This window comes from Alligator mississippiensis, chromosome 4 (assembly GCF_030867095.1).
Source record: "Alligator mississippiensis isolate rAllMis1 chromosome 4, rAllMis1, whole genome shotgun sequence".
Lineage (NCBI taxonomy): Eukaryota > Metazoa > Chordata > Crocodylia > Alligatoridae > Alligator > Alligator mississippiensis.
Genome location: NC_081827.1, coordinates 106,376,844 through 106,397,645, shown reverse-complemented (window position 1 = coordinate 106,397,645; position 20,802 = coordinate 106,376,844). Strand labels below are relative to the sequence as shown.

Genomic DNA, 20,802 nt, shown 5'->3' with positions numbered 1-20,802 from the left:
AAAGTGGGTGGGTGTTCCCTCCGGAAGGAACTGGCAGCAGGCCTGGAGGTACAACAATACCAGGCCAGCACCGGGAGGGCCAGCTCCAACCCTGACACCCTCCCCTTGGCGCCAAAAACTTTATATTTTATCCTAGCCAGCAGTGCCTGTATGTGGTCACTGACCACTGGTTGGCTCTTGCCACCCCCCAACACACAAACTGCCGCCACCACTGCCGCCACCTGTGAGAGCTCCCCACTCACCACTGCCACACACATGCCACCATCTGTGGGAGGTTGCCATGCCCCCACAGCATGGGTTACTGGTGCCACCTTAGTCAGGGGGGGCACATGCCCCCCCAGTAACCAGTCAGTGACCGGGGGGGTCCCCCCACACAGCCATGCCACTCCCAGAAGTGGTTGCGGCACTTCATCCAGGTGCCCCTGCTCGCAGCGGGGGTACCAGCACTCCCACCTGCCCTCCCTGCCTGTATCTATGTAGGGAACGCAGTCTGTCAGGGGGTGCACCATTGCTCTCAGGGGGTGCACATGCACCCCAGTACACCCTCTATGCATTGCCACTGCCCCCCAGCCTCCAGGGGCATGCATCATTCATGCCCAAGGCCACAGGTCTTGGGGTTCAGATACCCCCAGATACTACAAGCTAGCATCCACCATCCAAGACTCTTTAGTCCAGGACATCAGATAGTCCCTACACTTCATCTTAGTGCACAAAAAACTAAGAAGCAAAGCTGATGCAATCCATGTGAATAAAATATGTGGTAGTAGCCCACTGAGCACAATTCCCGTCATCACCTACCCTTTTAAAGTCACAGTGAGCCACTGTATTACATACATTTTGGCTTCCTCTTCACTCCCACAGTTGAGCTATGCTTTTCTTTCCCATTTGCAATGATTCCTCCTTCTTCATGAGCCTTAAATGTCTGGCAAACATCATCAAATGGGGACCTAAACAGTTCATCCAGAATCCCTCTGTCTCCCTTTTTCTCAGCCTGGTGTATATGATTAGTGTGGCCCCATGCTCCATGAGATGGAGCCAGACAAGGTTGTCCTATGCCTCATCTTCATATAGATGTCCCAGGACTCCTGACAAGAACACCTGGCTCCTGTCATGAATGGGGGAGTATCAATTAGCACATGGATCATCGGTGGGGCAGGGGGGTGAGGGAGGTATCTGGAGTACACACACATACTGAGCAGTGCTGAGCTGTGGGGTCACCATGGTTGTTGACACTGGTGGGGCCCAGCCCAATGAACAATGTGGTAAATCATGAGCCTTTTGGCTTTGGACTAATATCATGCATAGTTTGTACTATATATGTGGGAAGAACTAAGTCTATGGGTACTATATACAAATTACTATAGCTATGGTTATTTCAAGGGCAGTTTTTTAAAGATTTTCTCCTCACTTCCACATGCTCAGGGAAATCAGGGTCTGACAATAAGGAGAGGGAGAAGGGGCTGCAGGGGAAGAAGTCCAGATTTATTTTCCCTGCTGTAGCAGTGGGAAGGGGACAAATTCAAGACAAACCTCCAATAATTAGATTCTATGCATGGAAAATTATACCAAATGTATACATTTTCCATATATAGGATCTAATTACTGGAGGGTCAGTTTATAATCAGGGTTATTTTTTATTTGAGTAAATGCCCCTTTACATAAAAGTGATTTGTAGCATGGGAAATCATTGTATGCTGGGAGATGAATCCACTGTTCTGCTCTGATTATATTCATGCACAGGACAGAAAGGTGAAACAGGGAAGAAAGATGAGAAGTTTCCCTTCTACTGATTAACTGTACAAGGTGTACAACAAACTTGAAACATGATTGTCCTCCCCAACATCTTGTAGTAAATATGTTTGGTAAAAGTTCATATATATTTAAGAGTTATGTAATCTACCAACTTGCATACATCAAGCTAGTGCTTCTCAACCTTTTTAAACTCACGTCACCCCTTGTAAAATGCCAGTTATTAACTCTCACTCATCAGTGAGAGTTAACGGAAAATTAACAGAGCAATTCTTCTCAAAGAACTCAAAGACTACCCCGGGTCAGAACAGTTTTTAACCCCATGGATTGCCATTTAAAATCTCTAGGTTTATCTTGTGAATTACGTGTAGGTTATTTATGAATTATATTTGTGAATTATGTGTAGGCTCACACTGAGTGGCACCCTATAGGATTCTTAAAAAGACCTTATGACACCTGAAGATGGTAAGCACCTTGGTTAAGACTCACTGCTTTAAGCTTATATATATTAAATAGCTGTGTAGTCTATCATCTTCCGTCTCCTCTCTGCAGTGTGTGTGTGTGTGTGTGTGTGTGTGTGTGTGTGTGTGTGTGTCCCATTCTTCAGAGGCCATATGACTGGTGGAGTGCACATGGGTCTTTGTGACCATAGTGGGGAACTCTGTAAGGTCCAATGCCAGGGTTATTGGATCTGAGGAAAAGTTGTGGCCCCATTTTGCCCTCAATTTAATGCTGACCTAGCTCAGCAATACCTATTTAAACTGCTTTCTTCCCTCAGTCTGACACTGTTACATCACACATTGCTTTGGAAAGTAGCTGGACCACTGTAACACACTTCATTTTATACACACCCACCATCAAGGTTTACCTGCCAAAAGGTAGGAAGAAGCAAGTAAAAACTGGAACCATCTTCCTAGTTCATGTAGAACTTTAATAAATCAAAATCAAGCAACAAACTGGCTGCTGCAAATTTAGGATTTCTTTCTGAATTACTATGCATTAGTGACAGTGAATCAGCATTACCTTTGATTTCAGTTAATATTGCCCACAACACCATTTGGAACAAAGTTAAACAATGAGGCAAATTCAGGTTAGCAATGCTCATCGACAAAATGAACTATCACTATCATGGCTAGAAATATGGACCGAATTCTCATTTACATGTATTAAAACTTCTTTGAATCACTCAATTAGCATAGGGAGACATTAAAGTAGGCGTAAATTTTATGTACACTTTTATACTCGCCTTAAGGTCCCTTCACATTGCCAGAATTGCAACTATACCAGCCAGAAAAAGCTAAGTGTATCTAGTGAGAGATACAGAGTTGTGAATTGTGGCAGGGAAATAGATGAGTTAGATGTGGATGATGTAGGTGCAGAGAAGAAACGTGCAGAGTTTTCCACAGATCTTTTAGCGGCAGTAACTGCAAAACCAGCAGGAGGCAATGAATCATCATACTGATTCTCCAGCTCCTGGCAGGATTTCACACACTCCGTATCTCTCTTTGCAGGCCCTACAGGCAAGCAATATAGATGGCACTGTTCTAGGACAGTCATTTTCTCACTGTACATTAATCTAAGCAAGCAATATACAATTCCAGATTCTCAGTATCATTTTTTCCCTATGACTTCTCTCTGCAGTCGTGCCAGCAGCACTGGCTTAGGCTTTTTGCTGGTGCAAGGTTTTGCAACCTCATTGTTTTAGTCACAGAAGCAGTAAATTGATTGTTTTTAAAATACAAAAGACACTTATCACAAACATTAGCACTATATTTTGGAGGAAACTTTTGTCAATTCTCTTTTCTCCATAACGAAAAAAACTGGTAAATTCAACAAGCTCAGAAAAATTCAACAACAAAATCAAACACAATTGCTTCATAATCTTCAAACGGTGCTATTTCAGCCTTCATATTAGGCACTATTTTGGTAAAGATTTCACTGACGGATGGCAAAGTACATTTGTAAGTCTAATTTACTCTCCATAAGGTGACTTTTAGGGCTAAATTATGTTAGGAACAATTTTAATGCTAGGGTATCATAGGGAAAAACAGAGGGCAGAGGGCAGAGTGTAGCCCTTTGGCTTGAGTTTTAAAACTGTGTGGTCATGACTAAAGGTTACTTTCCACACCATTCACAATAAATAGGAAGGAAATTAGGACAATTAGAACAGTTAAAATGTAAATTACAGAAATAGCTGAAAACCTTTCCCCCTTCAGTTCCTACTTGGTTAAACAAAGCCCTAACAAGCTACAATCAGAGAGGCCTGCAATGGATCCATAGCAACGAAAAGCACTGGCCTATGGCTACCATCTTCACAGACATACTTACATTAGTTTAGTAGATGTACATGTACACATTTCAGGAAAAAAAGATCAGTAGGCTCAAGCTTAATTCACTGAAAAAGGGGATCATTAGCAAATGAAAGAAAAAAATATAACAGGTCAGCAATTTCCTTGATGAACTCAGCTATTTATTTTTATTTGAAAGAGAAAGATTAAATTATTCTTGTAATTTTTGGGCTTTGTACCTCTACTGAAGAGAAAATTACACCTATACTGCTGATTTTGATTCTTATGAAGCAGATGAATAATAAAATCAATGCCTCAGGGTCTACGTATCCCTAAAATATTCTGTATAGAGACATCTGAATAGCACATTAAAGGTGACAGCACTAACAACAGTGCAAAAGATTACAGAGAGCAACCACCTCTCAAGGTTTTATTTGTTGTCGCCAATTTGTAATGTTTTATTATCGTTTTGGGTGAGGGGCATTATTTAATCGAGTAGAAGGTTGAGAGCTGTACAACAGCATAAAAAGCACCAGCTCCAAAGCTGATCAGAACAGAAAGTCCTCAAACCAAGCAGCTAATGTAACAAGTACTAAAAAATAAATAGCAGCAAGAACAAAATCACAGACAATTATGATGTGGACATAAGGGCTACATCCAGACATGCATGGACATTTGGTTCCCCACAGACAACTAGCAGTGGCGCGCCTTGTGCCACCACTAGTTGTCCCCAGGGAATGTCTGTGCTACACACACTCTGGCACACGGCAAATTACCCCGGGTGGGGTAGGGGAGGCTGGGGCCAGCACTGGGCTGGCCCCAGCAGACTTACCTGGGGCCCTGGGGGTCCTGGGGCTACAGCCCTGTCCCTGATGCTATGCAAAACCTGGCCAGCAGTAGAGTGTGGCTCCAGCCAACCAGGCTCCAGCTTTGGGTGGGGCATGCTGCTGTCACATGCGCCACTCTGCTTTTTTTTAGTGAGGTTTTTGACCCCTGGATATCCAGCCACATGTCTGCAGGGGCTGAGGCTAGAAGTCGAGGGTGCTAGAGTGAGCCCTCCCTTCCCTTCGGCAGCAGCTGCAAAGCTGGAGGGAAGCTGATCTCGGGGGGAAGTGGCCAGGCCCTGGCAGACCTGCATATGACTGGGGAGGGGTTTAAAGCCCCACCCTGGCCTACAGGGACCCCAGCTGGGGTGTGCCTGGAGGGGGAAAGGAAGCAGCCCTTGCCAGATTTGTCCCCAAGGGGGAGGCATGGCCAAACACCAACCAGGGCAGCACCTCAGGTGAAAGGGGGCAGTGAGGGGGATTCAACTCCCCTGTTTCCCCTCTCTCCCATGGGCATAGGGACCCCAGCTGGGGTCTGTCCGGTTTTCCACCCCACTGGCCACTCATGCAGCAAAGGACATGGCCAAAACCTGCCAGCATGGCCCTGACATCCACCTGCCTCACCCAGGACTGAGACTGGGGCTGAGCCAGGCAGTGGTTCCATGACAGCCTGGCCCAGCCTGTGCGCAGGGAGCTGAGAGCAATCCAGGCACACAGCTCCTGCAGGCCCAGCCTGAGCCACAGCCAGCTGGGAAGGGCCATACCTCCATGGCCCAGGCCAGGCCAGCCCCTCTGTGCCTGCCCTCAGCATCGCACACAGGCCAGCTCAGCTCAGCCCAGCCCCAGCCCCAGCCTCAGCCCCAGGTGAGGCCATGCCAGCCATCTCTAGCTATGTCCCTACCCCTGCTGCTGGAGTGGCAAGTGGGGGGGGGCGGATCCTGACAGGGGCCACTCCACCCTGGCTAGGAAGACCCTATCTGGAGTCTCCCAGGGGGAGAGAGGAGAGAGGAGGAATAAACCTCTTCCCTGCACCTGCACCTTCACCTTATGGGGCCATACCTGAGCAGCATCTGGCATACTTCTGCCCTTGCTCCCCCTAGAGACCAGAGGGGCAGGGCTAGCCCTGCTCTCTGGAGCAGAAAACGTAGCACAGCACAGCATAGGGCTGAAAAGCATGCTGGGATGCTGGGGGACTCTGATTTAACTTAACCCAGGAAGGGGTGTGGGACAGAAGTTTCATAAACCAGTTTGACCCAAATCAGTGAAGTCTGATGCTACATTCAACCAGGTTTATCTTAAACCAGTTTCAGCCATTTTAAAACTGGTTTATGTGCACTGAACTTCTGTTCTGTTACAGGTTTAAACCAGCTTCTAATCACTTCAACCAATTTATGTGTAATTTCTGTCCCTAGCCAAGGTGTGCAAGTAGAGTATTACTGTTGCAAAAATGTTGTTCACTTCATAAAGAGTTAAACAGTCAGCTGGTGTTATTAAAGGGTGGGAGCTAAAATTATACTTCCTATTAAATATTTTTGTGTTGCCATCCAATAGGCCAAGATACGTAACAAGCTTTGTTATTCTAACAGATTCCTCATAGACCTAGGTTGGGTTCTGTTGTGTGTTGGTCTAAAACATCCCTCAGCATAGTATCTGACACTTGTCTGCTCATTTGTTTACTAGGATGTTGTTAATGTGGTTGAGTTACCTATCTACATACCCCTGAAATGTGCATTACTATGGTTTCTGAGACATACTTTGGCTGTCTCATTCATTCCATAATTAAATGAAAGAGCTGTTTTGTTTCATAGAAAGAGAAGACTACTTCCTGCATAGGTCAAGCAGGGAATATAAAAGGCAGATACTGAGCACCCTTGTGGGTGATCATGTACAGTGCCCTCTTTAGTAAATAACTCTTAAACATATAATAATCCTGTCTCAGTAAAGAACTTCTGTCATGTAGCACAATACAAAACAGCATTTAAAGAAATGAAGTGGTATGATAGTACTTACATCATGGTGGTAAACTCCTCTGTCCCACAAAGTTACACTAGTCACAAAGCTTGTGTAGTAAGGAACAGTCTGTAATATATTAAAAATCACAATTATTTTAGCATAATCCTATTTTTTCCAAGTTAAATACATAATTTTTAAGATCAATTATCTAAAATTAAAAAAAATACATTAGGTCTAGAGAGGTTTTCACCAAGTTCACAGATGCTCACCTGGTATCTTCTCATAAATTCAATAAATTTAGTTGGACCATTGGTTTTCAACCTTTTTGGATTCAAGATGTGCTTCATCAGATTCAAGACACCCCTCAGAAAATGTAAGTTCTTAGTCTGACTGCAGAAAAATAATAGCACAATTCTTCTGTTGTAAAGACCAAAACAGATCAGAATGTTTTTAACACTGTGAATTCCTATTTGAAATCTCTGGGTTTAGCTTGTAAATCATGTTTGCACACCTAACAGCACTAACACTGCATGGCAACCCACTGCACACATGAAAGGATCTCAAGGCACCAGTATACTATAGCACCCTGGTTGCGAATCACTGAGTTAGATGCTAGCTTCTGCCCGAGACTTTTTGCCTTCCCAAGCCTGATGCAATGAAAAGCCTTGCAATTTTTCAGGAACACACTGGTCAACATTCTTAACTGGCCAGTGTAGTAAGAAATAAAAAAGGTCTTTATTCCAATATTATTCTTATGTCAATCGAGGCAATATAAGGAGTACTACTTCCCACTCCAGTCTAGATTTTGGGACCCAATGTATCTCGACACTACAACTCATAACAACGTCAATATTAAAGACAACAATGAGCTGCCTTATGCCTTCAGTATCAACTCAGAAGTCTATCACTATTCAATATTGCAAGTATGTGCAATATTGCAATATTGAAGTATGTGATTAACTTTGAGCATGTGTGTAAGTGCTTTGAAGCTTGATCCTATAAAATGTTCATCTGTATGGCCCCAGTCCAAAAGAATACCAAGCATATTTAACTTTAAGCATGTAGATAGCTCATTGAAGTTATTCTGGCTATTCATATACTTAAGTGCTTTGTTGGCAACAAGGAACATGTATAAACATAAACATGTGTTGTTGAATTGGGGTCTTAAACCTGAGGGTATGATCGTGCCTACTGCCAAACTCAATTGGCCAACATTACCTAGAAATAGTTGTGACTTCTGCAAACACTCAAGCTAGTTGGATATTTTTCACTATGGATTAAGTGAATTTGACTGTTTCAGAGAACAACTACTTCTACAAATATTTCCAGCATTGCTATTTCATCAAGCAACTTATTTGACAGGAACATTAAAATGAATCAATTACATTTTTCAATGTGGTCTGCCATTGTTAGTAAGCAATTGAATTCAGAGTAATAGCTCATGATAATCCTTTTCCCAGGTTTGTCATTTTAAAGTAAGGCAACCTTGTGTCTCTATGCTTAATTAGTAATGATGAGTAATTCATTATTAGCCTTATGCCCTGTTCTGAATATAAACCCACAGCATCACTGCTTATCACTATTATTGTTCAATGTAGCGACTCAAAGATCTCATGAGGTAAAGTAGCAAGTATGCTAACAAGACTCAGTCGATTATGACCGTTTTCTTTCCTAAGCCCAATGAAGACAAGCAGTTTCAGTTCAAGCACCAGTAGGCCCTCCCAACTATAATGTAACCATGGCAGAAGCCACAACAAACAAAGATAAGACAGGTAAGGAAGGAAGGAAGGACTTTTGACTTTTTAACTACTTTATTTCAAGGAAGGTCAGGTACAGAAAGCAAAAAAACCCATCAAACCCACCGCGAGAAGAGAAACCATTCCAGTACATTAAGAACATCACACTGTGACAAACACCTTCGCAGTAGTACATGTCATGCCTAACATGCCATATAGCCCTCTAGAAACGAACAGTTCCACCCTTCCCTGTCCCATAGTACATGTGCAAAAACTTTTAGCATCTCACCCCAAGAAAAACAAAAGCAGCCTGGTGAGGGCCCAGGTCACAGCACAAGCCAGAAGCCACAGTCTGCCACCGCGCCTGCCCGGTCACCCAGACCGGTCAAGACATCAGAAAGCATATTTGAGACGGCCGTCCTCCACATGGCACAGTGCTCCCTCAAGGGCCCAGAGTGCCTCAAAGGCGGACACCCCCCACTAGAGCACAGCATGCTCAAACTCCAGCGAGAGGCACGCCCGCACTAGGAGGCTGAAATGCCGCAGGGCACCATCTGAGCCAATGCCGGCAAGCCGGTTGCAGCGACTCTTGAGGATGGCCATCTTGGCCTGGCCCAGTAAAAAGTTGGCCAGGCAGATGGGGCCCCGCTCAGCCACACAGTATGGGTAGGAGCGCATGTAGGTGGTCTCCGAGAGGCTCCTGCCCAGCGCCCGCAGCTGCGGCTCAAGGGTGGCAAAGAGCAGCCACAGGCGGGGACAGTCCAGGGAAGCGTGAAAGAGATCCTCCTCCACACCCCCAGGGCAGAAGGGGCAGGCCGTCAAGGCGGCTGGGTCCAAGTGGGACGCAAACGTGCCAGTGGCTAGGATGCCATGCAGCAACCGCCACTGCAGGTCGCTAGTCTTCTTGGCAGCCGGCGGCCTATACAATGCGTGCCACACCGGGTGGGCCAGTGGGGAATCTGATGGTCTCAGGCACCGTTGCCACAGTGTATCGGGGTGGCCCACCAACACCTGAGCATGGCGGATGCAAACCACCCAGGCATACATGCTTCTACACGATAGAGAAGCAAAGGGACAACCCGTGTCACTATCGGGAGGCATGGGGAGCCACAACAGAGTGCCCGGCCCACCGGCAGGAAGAAAGGAAGGAAGGACTTCGACTTTTTAACTACCTTATTCAGGGGTTCAGGGTACAAATGGTTGGTCCCTCTGGGGTCCAGGTCCAATATACAAAGACAAACAAATTACCATAAAACCAAGAGCACCATGCCATTATATTCATAACATCACACCATGACAGACACCTTCGCTGTATTACATGTCATGCCTAACATGCCATTATGTAGTTGGGACACCAGCCACACAGTCGTACAGGCCAAAGCCCTCTATAAATAAATGATTCCTACCCTGCTCTATCCAATCATACACGTGACAACACCTTCAACTTCTCACACAAAGAAAAAAAGCAAAAAGCAGCTTGGTGAGGGCCCAGGGCATGGCATGAGCTAGGAGTCGCAGTCTGACACCAAGCCTACCCAGTCACCCAGACTGGTCATGACATCAGAGTGCATATTGAAGACAGCCGTCCTCTACATGGCACAGCACTCCCTCAAGGGCCCAGCGTGTCTTAAAGGTGGGCACCACCCACCAGAGCACAGCGCGCTCAAACTCTGAGCTGGTCCTGGAAAGCCGGTTGTAGCAGCTCTTGAGGACAGCCATCTTGGCCTGACCCAGTAGAAAGTTGGCCAGGCAGACAAGGCCCTGCTTGGCCACCCAGTACAGGTAGAAACACACATAGGTGGTCTCCGAGAGGCTCCTGTCCAGAGCCTGCAGGGGCAAATCGAGGGCAAGAAAGAGCGGCTGCAGCCAGGGACAGTCAAGGAAGGCATGAAAGAGGTTCTCCTCAATGCTGCGGGACAGAAGGGGCAGGCTGTCGAGGTGGCTGGGTCAAAGTGGGATGCAAACATGCCAGTGGCTAGGATGCCATGCAGCAACCACCACTGCAGGTCGCCAGTCTGGTTGGCAATTTAAACAATGTGCGCCAAGCCAGGTGGGCCAGTGGGGAATCTGGTGGCCCCAGGCGCCATTGCCACGGTGTATCGGGGAGGCCAGCCAGCACTTGGGCATGGCGGACATGAACCACCCAGGCATAAAGACTTCTATGTGACAGAGAAGCAAAGGGGCAACCCACGTCACTGTCTGGAGGTACAGGGAGTGTCAGCAGGGTGCCAGGCCTGCTGGCCAGCTTGTCAGCCACAGCTGGGGTGACTGGCAGCATGGGAAAAGCCTCACTCAGAGTATCCGCAGCACAGGGGACCTGGCGTGCCCAGAGATGGGCATCCAGGGTGGCTGCTGCCTCCGGTGGGAGGGCAGCCTGGATGTCACACAGGAGACAGCCCAGGCTGCGGATGGGGCACATGCCTAGCCGGGTGGTCAGGGCCTCAGGCAAGAGCCAGGCCGACCAAGCGGGGTCAATGAGATGGCCCAGGCAGAGGACACACAAATGGATGAAGGCGGCCGTGAGGCTGGTGAAGGCCAGGCTCAGCACAGGGCACCACAGGGTCGCATTGTGCACCAGGGGCTCCCTTAGCAGCTATAAGAACTGCAGGCACTGGGCCCAGGGCTGGAGGTGGAAGGTGGCCTTCCAGGCTCATACCACACTGTGGTAGAAGGCCAGAAGCACTGCGCAGTTCAGGAGCATGAGGTCCAGCAGGAAGAGCTCCAAGTCGAAGCCAAGGGCTCCCACCCTCTGCAGGAACCAGCATGCCAGTTGTTGCCAGGGTAGGCGCTCTTCACCATGGAGGAGTCTCTAAAAGGCTTGCAGGCAGAAGGCGGCCACCTTGCTCACCAGGTCGACCAGACTCGGGCTCCCCTCAGTGACAGGTAGGTAAATGATGGCCCATGGGAGCCAATGGCACCCATCCCAGAAGAAGTCTACCAGGAGGCACTGGAGTCTCTTGAGTAGGTCCAGCGGTGGGTTGAGTACAGTGCATCAGTGCCACAGAGTCGCTGCCACTAGGTTGTTGGCAATGAGGACATGTCCACGGTAGGAGAGGCTGGGTAGGCGCCAGCACCACCATTGCAAGCGAGCCTCCAGCCCCTCCTCAAGGCCATCTCAGTTGTGAGCCATGCAGGTCAGCAGCCACAGAAACACACCCAGGACCTTGAGGCCCTTGTGGTGCCAGGTGAGGCCCCCTGACAAAGCCGGGGGGGGGGTTGCGCTGCTCCATGCACTGAGCAGCAGGGTATCACTCTTGGCCCAATCAATACAGGCCGAGGAGGCAAGCTTATAGGCTCGCTGGCAGTACGTCAGGGCCCACACATCTTCCTGGGTGTTGAGGAAGGTGGTCACATCATCCGCATATGCCTATAGCCGGAGTGGAGGGCCAAGGAATGGGCCCGTGGCCAATGGCAAGGCCACACCACTCAGGCAGCACCGCAGCGCATGCAGCAGCAGCTTAACTGTCAGGGCATAGAGCGTGCCTAACAGGAGGAAGCCATGATGGATACCCCTGCACATGGGGAATGGGATGCAGAGCATGCCATTCACCTTGAGCAGGCTGGAGGTATCTTGGTACAAGACCCGGAGGGCCCCAGTAAAGAGGAGCCCAAAGCCAAAGCAGGGGCTGAGGAAAGGCCAGAAGGTCTTGTAGAACTCAGCAGGTAACCTGTCAAGGCCTGGGACTTTGCTGGAGGTAAGGATGGCTGTGGCAACTGCCAGCTCCTCCAGAGACAGTTCCTGCTCCAGTTCACTGACCTCCAGGGCACAGAGACATGGCCGACCCTCATGGAGTTCCCATGTGGCCTCGGAGCAGAATGGCTCAGCTGCAAACAGGTCATGATAGAAGGAAACACCGTGCTCACACACTTCACCCAGGACCATGATTACCCGGCCCTCGGGGGTCTTGAGGTGATCTAAGACTTCGCTCACTGCCTGCCACCACTCCAGGTCAAAGAATGGGTTGGGGCATCAGATTCTGCCAGCTCTTGGCAGTGGGTGTGGATCCTCGCTCCATGGGCTGCACTCTCCGCCAAGTCATGCAGGCATTTCCTGCAGAACCAGAGGCTCTCATGCAGCACCACTTACTGCCAGTGGCCAGCAAGGTGGCCTTGAGCTCTACCACATGTTCCTCCAGCTCTCGAATATGGCAGTGCAGTTCATTCATAGCCAGCTGGGTGTATTTCTGGCAAGAGGCCCAGATCTGTACCTTGCCCACGTCCCACCATAGCTTCCAGGAGGAGTAGCTCAGTCTTGTGGCCTCCCAGCCCCACCAAAAGTGGGCAAAGCAGTCCCGGAAGTAGGAGTCTTGTAGCAGGCTGATGTTGAAGCACAAAATAAAGTGCCTGCACACAGTCTTGGCTGCTCAGGCTCAGTTCACAGCAGACCAGGCTATGATCTGACAGGCCTGAGGGAACAACGTCGCCACTGCACAGGAGTGGCAGATGGTGCTTGGTGACATAAAGGCAGTCAAGGCGGGCCAAGGTGAGACCACCAGCACTATTCCTGGCCCAGGTGTACTGGTACACATCAGGATGGAAGGTTTGCCAAACATCATCAAGGTCCGTGGTCTCCAGGGCAGACTGCAGTTTGCGGGCTGAGGGCAGGTGAGGTTCAGGCCTCGTGCAGTCAAGCTAGGCATCAATGGTGCAGTTAAAGTCCCTGCCTATGAGGAGCAGGTTATCATCCTCACTAGGGTTACGCGGGAGGGTGGCCAAGGTCTTGAAGAAAATGGCCCTCTCCTGGTCATCAGTGGCTGTGTAGACATTGATGAGTAGCAGGTGGTGTTGTGCTAGGGTGATGCAGACAGTCAGCAGATGGCCGGGGGTGACCTCCTGCTCCACCACCACGTCAAGCTGCTGCTGCGGCAATAGGAGAGTCACGACCCCGGTGCAGAGGTTGGTGCCATGGCTCAGGAACAAGTGGCCTCACCAGGCAGCATGCCAGACCACCTTGTTGAGTTCATTAAAACACGTCTCCTGGAGGAAGGCGATGGCCAGCCACTTCTGGTGCAGTAGCTCCAGGATGGCCTCCCATTTCACCAGACAGCCATTAATGTTAAAAGTGCCAATGGTCGTGGCTGCCATGGGTGTGGGTATGGAAGCGGAAGAGCGAGGTAGGTGTAGGTGGAAGAGTGAGCCCCCAAGAGCAGAGGAAGATAGCAAAGACAGGTCGCGGAAGGCCTATCATGCCCTACTCTACTCCAGGGACCCTCCCAGGCCCCATTCATCTCTCACCCACTCTGAAAGCTTCTCCAGATGGTAAGCTATCTACAGGTTGCCTAGAGCTTGCTGCATAAGTTTGGCCACAGCCCTGGCAGCCTTGACAAAAAGCTTAGGGTCTGTGCACCACTGGGTGATGTGCCTCACTACATTCTTTTGTCCTTTAGTCCACTACAGAAAGATGAGGAGACCCCCGTAGTTGGGGGTGACCCAGTTGGGGTCCACCAACTTGGGCTGGACATTTCCGACAGAAGAACGGTGAGGCCGCACACCAGGTGGGAGCTCACGCAAAAACACAGTGTCTATGCCCTCAATGTCCAATCACAACAGTCTCTTCTCATCATCCAGGTTGAGGACTGGCTCCAGGACAGGAATCTCTGTCTTGTTGAGGTGGGGAGAGGTTAGTGACCCCCGCTGTCACCTCTCTCACTGCCAAATCATCCCCGGCCATGGCCATGTGCAACGGGGTCACCAGCAGGCCACTTGGAGTGGGGTCAGGCTCTCCAGTGGGGGTCTCCCCAGTGCCAGCAGAGGAGAGCCCCGACAGGGATCAGGTGTCCTGAGAGGCCCCCTTCATCTTCCCCTCCTTGTTCTTCTTCTTTGGAGGAGTGGCGAGCAACCCCCCCTTCATAGGGGATGGGATGGACTGCTCCCAGCACCCCCACCCACCTGGGCTGGCCACCTTAGACAAGGCTGTGGTGGAGGGAAGCTGGGAGGAGGCCCAAGCTCCATTGTCTGACAGGACCCTGGCGCCATAGTCACCAGCCACCCCAGCCTCCTTGGCTGGGGTGGTCAGGGGGCAAGTGGAGGCATCAGCCCCTCCACCTGGTGGGGCCTCTGCACCAGGGAGCATGGGCCTGGTAGGTAGGACAGGCAGGGGAGAGGGCTGGGTAGTAGTCCCAGCCCCTCCGCTGGACAGCTCTCTTATGCCAGAGACCCCAGTCCCCTCAGATGGAACAGGGGTGAAAGGAAGTCAGGAAGAGATCCCGGCCTCACTGGGCAGGGCCTATGCTCCAGAAGTGGGCACCATCCTTCAACGCCTCTGCAGTCACCAATGTTCTGGGCGCTTTCCCCAGCAGGCACTGGGCTGCTAGGTGGGAAGAAGTATCACACTGGAAACATGTGGTCTCTCCCAAGGAAAAATAAATCACAAACCTCCACCCATTGAGCATGAGGTTCAAGGAGTAAGGCAGAGAACGGGGAGCCCTCCCTGAGGAGCATGAAGACCTGCCTTCAAAAGGACAGGACATGCTTCAGCTTTGGGTCCTTGCTTCCGATCGTCAGTCAGCGAAAGGACTTGTAGGAACCCCATAGGGCTCAAGTCCCATGGCCAGCTCCCAATTGGACAGGTGTGGGGACACATTGGAAATCACCATCATCACCACCTGGATGTCTAGAGGCGTGACAAGATAGTGTATGCCTGAGATGTCCAGGCACTCCGTGCACACCCTGTTGACCAGGATTGGAGCACTCAGGTATATCACCGGTATCATGCATGTTAACACAAGCCGCCTAACATATATTATACCATCCCAGGAGGTCAGTTAGGGCACCTGCACAGGCCTTGACCCTCAAGGGGGGAAGGGTATGGACGATCAAGCCATGGTTAAGGGGGAGGTCTTAAGAGGCATCCCCATGCCAGCCGCCAGGTGTAGGAGCAGCCATTCCTGCTAGGACAGGGTTAATACCAAAAGCTAAAACTAACTAAGGGAATTAAAAAAAATCATGTATATATAAACTACAGAGATAAGTGTCTGGAAATGTGGCCATAAAAAGCAAAAAGGGAGCAGGGTGAGTGCCCAGAGGGGAGAAAGGAGTAGTGAGAAAGAGAAAAGGGGAGGGGGGGGAAGTGTGTGAGGGCTGGGGTGGGGAAAGAAAAGAAAAAGAAAAAGAGAAAAGCAAGGGGAATAAGAGTACCCCTCACAAGGCAAAAGATAAAATAAGGTAACTCCCCATGGCAGAGAATCAAGAAAGAGAGAGAAAGAGAAACAGTAAGAGAGAAGCTGTGAAGTAGATAAATGTAACTTGCAAGGAAACCAGAAGTAGAAGCGGGGGGAGGCAAAGAACAGAGGAAAAAGAAGAAAAAACACTGTGAAAATGCAAGAAAAAAATCAGAAAGGGAGATAAACAAAAGCAAGAGACCTTTATACAGGTGGGAGTCAGAAAAGAAAAGAGATAGGAAGCAGGGAGTCTTACACTCAGGATCACCCCACGCAGCTGCAAGTGAGCCCAGTCTGAGGCATCCAAAGTGGAAGGAAGGAAGAAAGGAAGGGAAAATATGATATATAGTTTTAACTTTTACTAGCATGCAACTTTCCAAATTTGCCAAGTCATTTTGAAGACAGAAGCTTACTTGTGCTTCAAAGCAAAGCACAAAATACTATTCAGTGGATGTGTCTGCTTTGCACTAGAGTTTATTGTTCCCAGGCTCAGTGTTTACACATGCACCTGGGACCGCAGCACATTGAACCAGGGCAGAGCTTCCCAGGCTGGCAAGAGGCCCCAAGGGTCAGCCTGCCAGTCCAGGGCTGTTCCAACCTGGCTCGATGTGCTGCAGACAAGTTGGCTGGGATATGGGGGTGCTTCAGGATAAGGCTACCCAGCAGGCAGCATCTACACGTGCATTGCAGCAGAGTAAATAATTCCGCCACAGGATAGTACTTGCATCTGGCAGTACTAGCCTGCAGCGGAGTTAATTAGTTTACTCTGGCCTAATAACTCCACATGTGTAGACTGATGACACTTTACTGTAGAGCTAATTAAGCAGCTCCACAGTAAACATGTCATGTAGATTCACCCAGTGTTGCTTACATTTAAAGTGTCTGGTGAAGTTGCTGTGTGAAATAAGAGCGAATGATTTGATGAAAGAGTACAAGCCGCATTTTTAAACATCCTAACAACAATTGCTACTGTAGTTTGATCAACATGAGATGCATTAAAAAAAAAAAAAATTAAGACAGTTAGGAGCCAAAGTTTCATTTTCAGAAGTGACTTTGTCACTAAGATGTCTACATCCCATTGGCTTGGCTAAGTCACTTTTATTTATTCTATTTATTTGTTTATTAAGGATTCTGGCTAATTGCAATGCTTCTGAAGATGACATAACACACATACACCCATAATATAAATAAGTTTGAACAAAGTAACCAAACTACAAGTATTATACTAAAAACAGAGCCCACCAACATCTAAACATTATTAATATAAACATAGTAGTAAATCAAGACATGAATCTATAATTTTGTTGTACATAGATCCACAATTGAAACACTAAAATCAAGTCTAATGTTAAAATGTATCTCTTATATCAGTAATAAAGGATATTTAACTCTAATCGCCTCAGCCTTTAAATGAAAATTGCGAGACAGTTTATTACATTTGGATCTGTAAAAGATATTTAATATCTTCTATGTAGCATAATTTAAGCAAACGAGATGGTAAAAGGGGGAGGATTTTAAACCAAAATCCTGCCATTCTAATAATAATATTAGTTAAAATAGAATCCATTCCCATCTCTAAGCTCAGAAAAGATGCAGGAGTTGAGGGAGGAAGAGCCAGAAGAGCCCTAAGAAACTTGTTCTGTGGTATTTCTACATCATTACTACCCCATTCTTCAGCGCCATATATGATCTGAGAGGTAACTTTGGCTTTGTATGCTGATATAGGAACTTGGGCTGATCATCCTGCTGTGATTTCATAAAATTACTTGATAGCCACAGCCGATTGGACTGCCTTAGACATAGCTTCTCCATCATGGAAACATCATATTCAGTCAGTGAAAACTAAGACATCCAAATATTTATAGGTTATGACAACTTCAAGTTTGGTTCCCCCCATATTCCATGGATATTTCATCACACAGCTTCCCCAATACATTATTTTGGATTTATCATAATTTATCTTTAATTTATTTTGGCCACAAAAATGCTCAAAAGTTGTAACTGCTCTCTGTAATCCAATAGGAGTTCTTAACAGTATACCAGTATCATCTGCATACATTAAAATAGGAATCAGGGTTGCTAATAATTTTGGGGGGTGAAAATGCACATCTTGCATATTCCCAATAACATCATTCATGTAGAGATTAAATAACAAAGGGGCCAAAATATATCCTTCTCTAACCCCTTTTTGTATGTGAATTTTTTATGTAAGTTTACCCTTCAAGCTCCACCTAACTTGGGCCCACATATCTTTATAATATTTTATCAACAAATGCAAAAGAGAAGAGTCAATCCAATAATTTATCAATTATTCCCCCAAAGTTTCTCCCAAAGTTTAATTCTATCTATATTATCAAAAACTCTTGACATATCTACAAATGCAATATACAGCTGATTTGCGTATACTTATGTCTCAAAGATTGAAAAATAAATGTGTTATCAATAGTGATATATCCATCCCTAAATCTGGTCTGATGTTCATGTAATATGTTTTCCCCTTTTACCCATGCTATGAGACGATATAACAAATGGCGCCCAAAAATTTTAGCTGAAAGGGCAATAAGATTCTGGCTTATCTTTCAAACCTTTCTTGAAAATCAGTACAATTATACTCCCTCTCCAGGAATCTGCGATTTGGCCCAACTCAGTTACAGAGTTATACCATTTTTCCAAGATCACAGTCCACCATTTGATGTTATCAATGTAAACTTCCACTGGTATTCTATCTGGGTCTGGAGCGTTATTCTTCCATTGTGCTTTGAGGAGATGTGCTATTTGATCCTTTGTTACCCGATCCTTAATTGTATCGGTGGGTGGGGGCTATTACCCACTAAGATTACTATTTATTTGTTCAATAGAGGAAGTAAACTGATTGGAAAAATATTCTGCCCAACTGTCTGTGTTAATATTATTTTCAGTGTTATAATCAAAATTAGCTGTTCCCTTTGATACAAGTAGCCAGAAGGTTTTACTGCCATGACACTTTTGAAAATGGGATTTAAGCTCCCATAGCTGTTTAAGAGAATGTTACTACAAGTCTTTATTCCTGAAAGACAACAAGGGAGACAATTTAAACTGGGGTGGGATGCAGCTACCCCTTCAGTACCAACACTATTCCTGTGCTATAATTCTTGAGACAGGAAGTCAAGATGCATTGTGTAACAGCAAAGGATTTGGCTATGCAGAATGTAATCTGATCATGGCAGATTCTTCTATCTACGCTGGTGATGAGTATGATGGGGCCTTTAAAAGACCAAAAGGGTCAAGACTTCAATTCCGTATCTAGTCCAAGGCAGGTCTTTCCCACAGGACACGCTTTGAAAAGTTTCCTGGTCTTCACATGCATTCAATGCAGAGCTGCATTTGCAGTATTTCAAACTACATTAAAGTAGACAACCTACAAGAAATGATTCATAAAATGCCTGATTTCAATGATGTACATACTGCAGCATCTGAAGTTAGGCAAATACTGAAACAGATACACATTTTCCCAAAAACTGCTTTGAAAATTCATATGGGCAGATGGTTATTAGTGGGCTGATTAAGTTGATGCCACCTGAGAATGCATATTGTACGGTGACTATCCTCCTACACACATGCATACTTAAAATGTTAACTAGAAATATAGTTATGTAACCTAGTGCTGTTTTGTAAAGATTTAGCTACTGTGCAGCTAATCATTTTATTTGTGTTCAGTTTATATTTGACTTTGGTCCTCAGCAATTAAAATGTTGGTATATGTTCATGGATGTATGTATAAATACAGATATAGATTAAATCATGCAGACTGCTGTCCTATGCATCAAAAAAATGCATCTGAATCAACAGGAGGATATTACACCTCTAAGAGTGTAAGTTGCCTACCCAAATTTGTTCTCTGTACATTGCTAAAATAAACTACGACTAAACAAATGAAACTATACATAACTAGTCCCTTTCTGTGTTAAGCATAAATCGATAGATAAATTGTCTGATACAAATAGAGGTTTCATTTCCTTATTACTGTGAAAAATTCCATCTAAGGGCAAAGCACCTGCAGCATGGAAGCAGTGTTAGTTGTTTTATTTTACAAAGGGTCCATCTAATAATGGTTTAGTTGGACTAAGATACAGGTAAGATTTTTTTGTAAATTAAAGTAGTATTGTAATCAACAACAACAACAAAAAACACATACTTGAAAGTACCAAGTAACTCAGATATTCATTACTAGCCATTAACCTGATTTTCTAATGAATATGACATCAGGCATTCATTAACAATCATTTGTGTTTATGTGGAACTGTGGCTGTATAATGAACATTGATAAATGAATGGAAGTGAAATGAGGGAATTTTGGACACTTACAAAGCAATTAACTTGTTTGGACTTAATTATATATTGAAAGCTAAATCAAGTACATTTGTAAAGCCACAAGGATATAGCCACAGTCTAAAGGTCCAAAGATACAAAAGAAAAGACAAGAAAAGAAAAGCTTTATTTCTTTTAAAATACCTTATAAGAAAGAGGCAGACATAAGTATGGTATTAATGACAAACAGAGTCCATTTCTAGCAAAAGAAATAGGATTGCAGCCTGCATGTTAATAAAGAACAAAGTTAATGAAAAGCGAAACAACTTAGCCAATAAAAAAAACCCCTGTAGTTAACAATGAATTGCAAACAGGTGGTGTACTAGAGGGTTAATGTTTTTGTTTCTTAAAGAAAGGCTAGCACAAGTGCTCATGTACTTGAACATACGCTAATAAATGAAGCCACCTAGCAAACTAGATGTGAGAAGTGAGTGAATATTGAAGCTTGTTTTACAGTTATCAGAGCGCATTCCCTCTAATGAGTTGGTAACATGATCTCCAGTCAGTTCTTGACCACATCATTTCTGCTCACTGTGGCCCCAATTCTGCAAACAGATGCAGTAATATGAACTCTTGCACCTGCAGAGAGGCCCATTAACTTCAATGGAACGTCGTACAGACTCAGCGCATTTGTTTGCAGGATCAGTACCTATATTTCGACCATTAACGGTCAGTAATTAGGGGAGGCAAGTGGACCACTTCTAGCAAATAATATGACAAGTTTGATTCAGTGGCTACAAGTTTT

General features: G+C 46.3%; 1 protein-coding gene across 2 annotated transcripts in view; it reads right to left on the bottom strand.

The window, feature by feature from the left end:
• LOC106737859 (uncharacterized) overlaps positions 1-20,802 on the bottom strand; it is a 283,248-nt gene that overhangs the window by 257,569 nt on the left and 4,877 nt on the right. For both annotated transcript variants that reach the window (XM_019489653.2, XM_019489655.2), the window contains exon 2: positions 6,872-6,940. In XM_019489653.2, the coding sequence (XP_019345198.2) occupies positions 6,872-6,940 (69 nt within the window). The remainder of the gene's footprint in view (positions 1-6,871; positions 6,941-20,802) is intronic.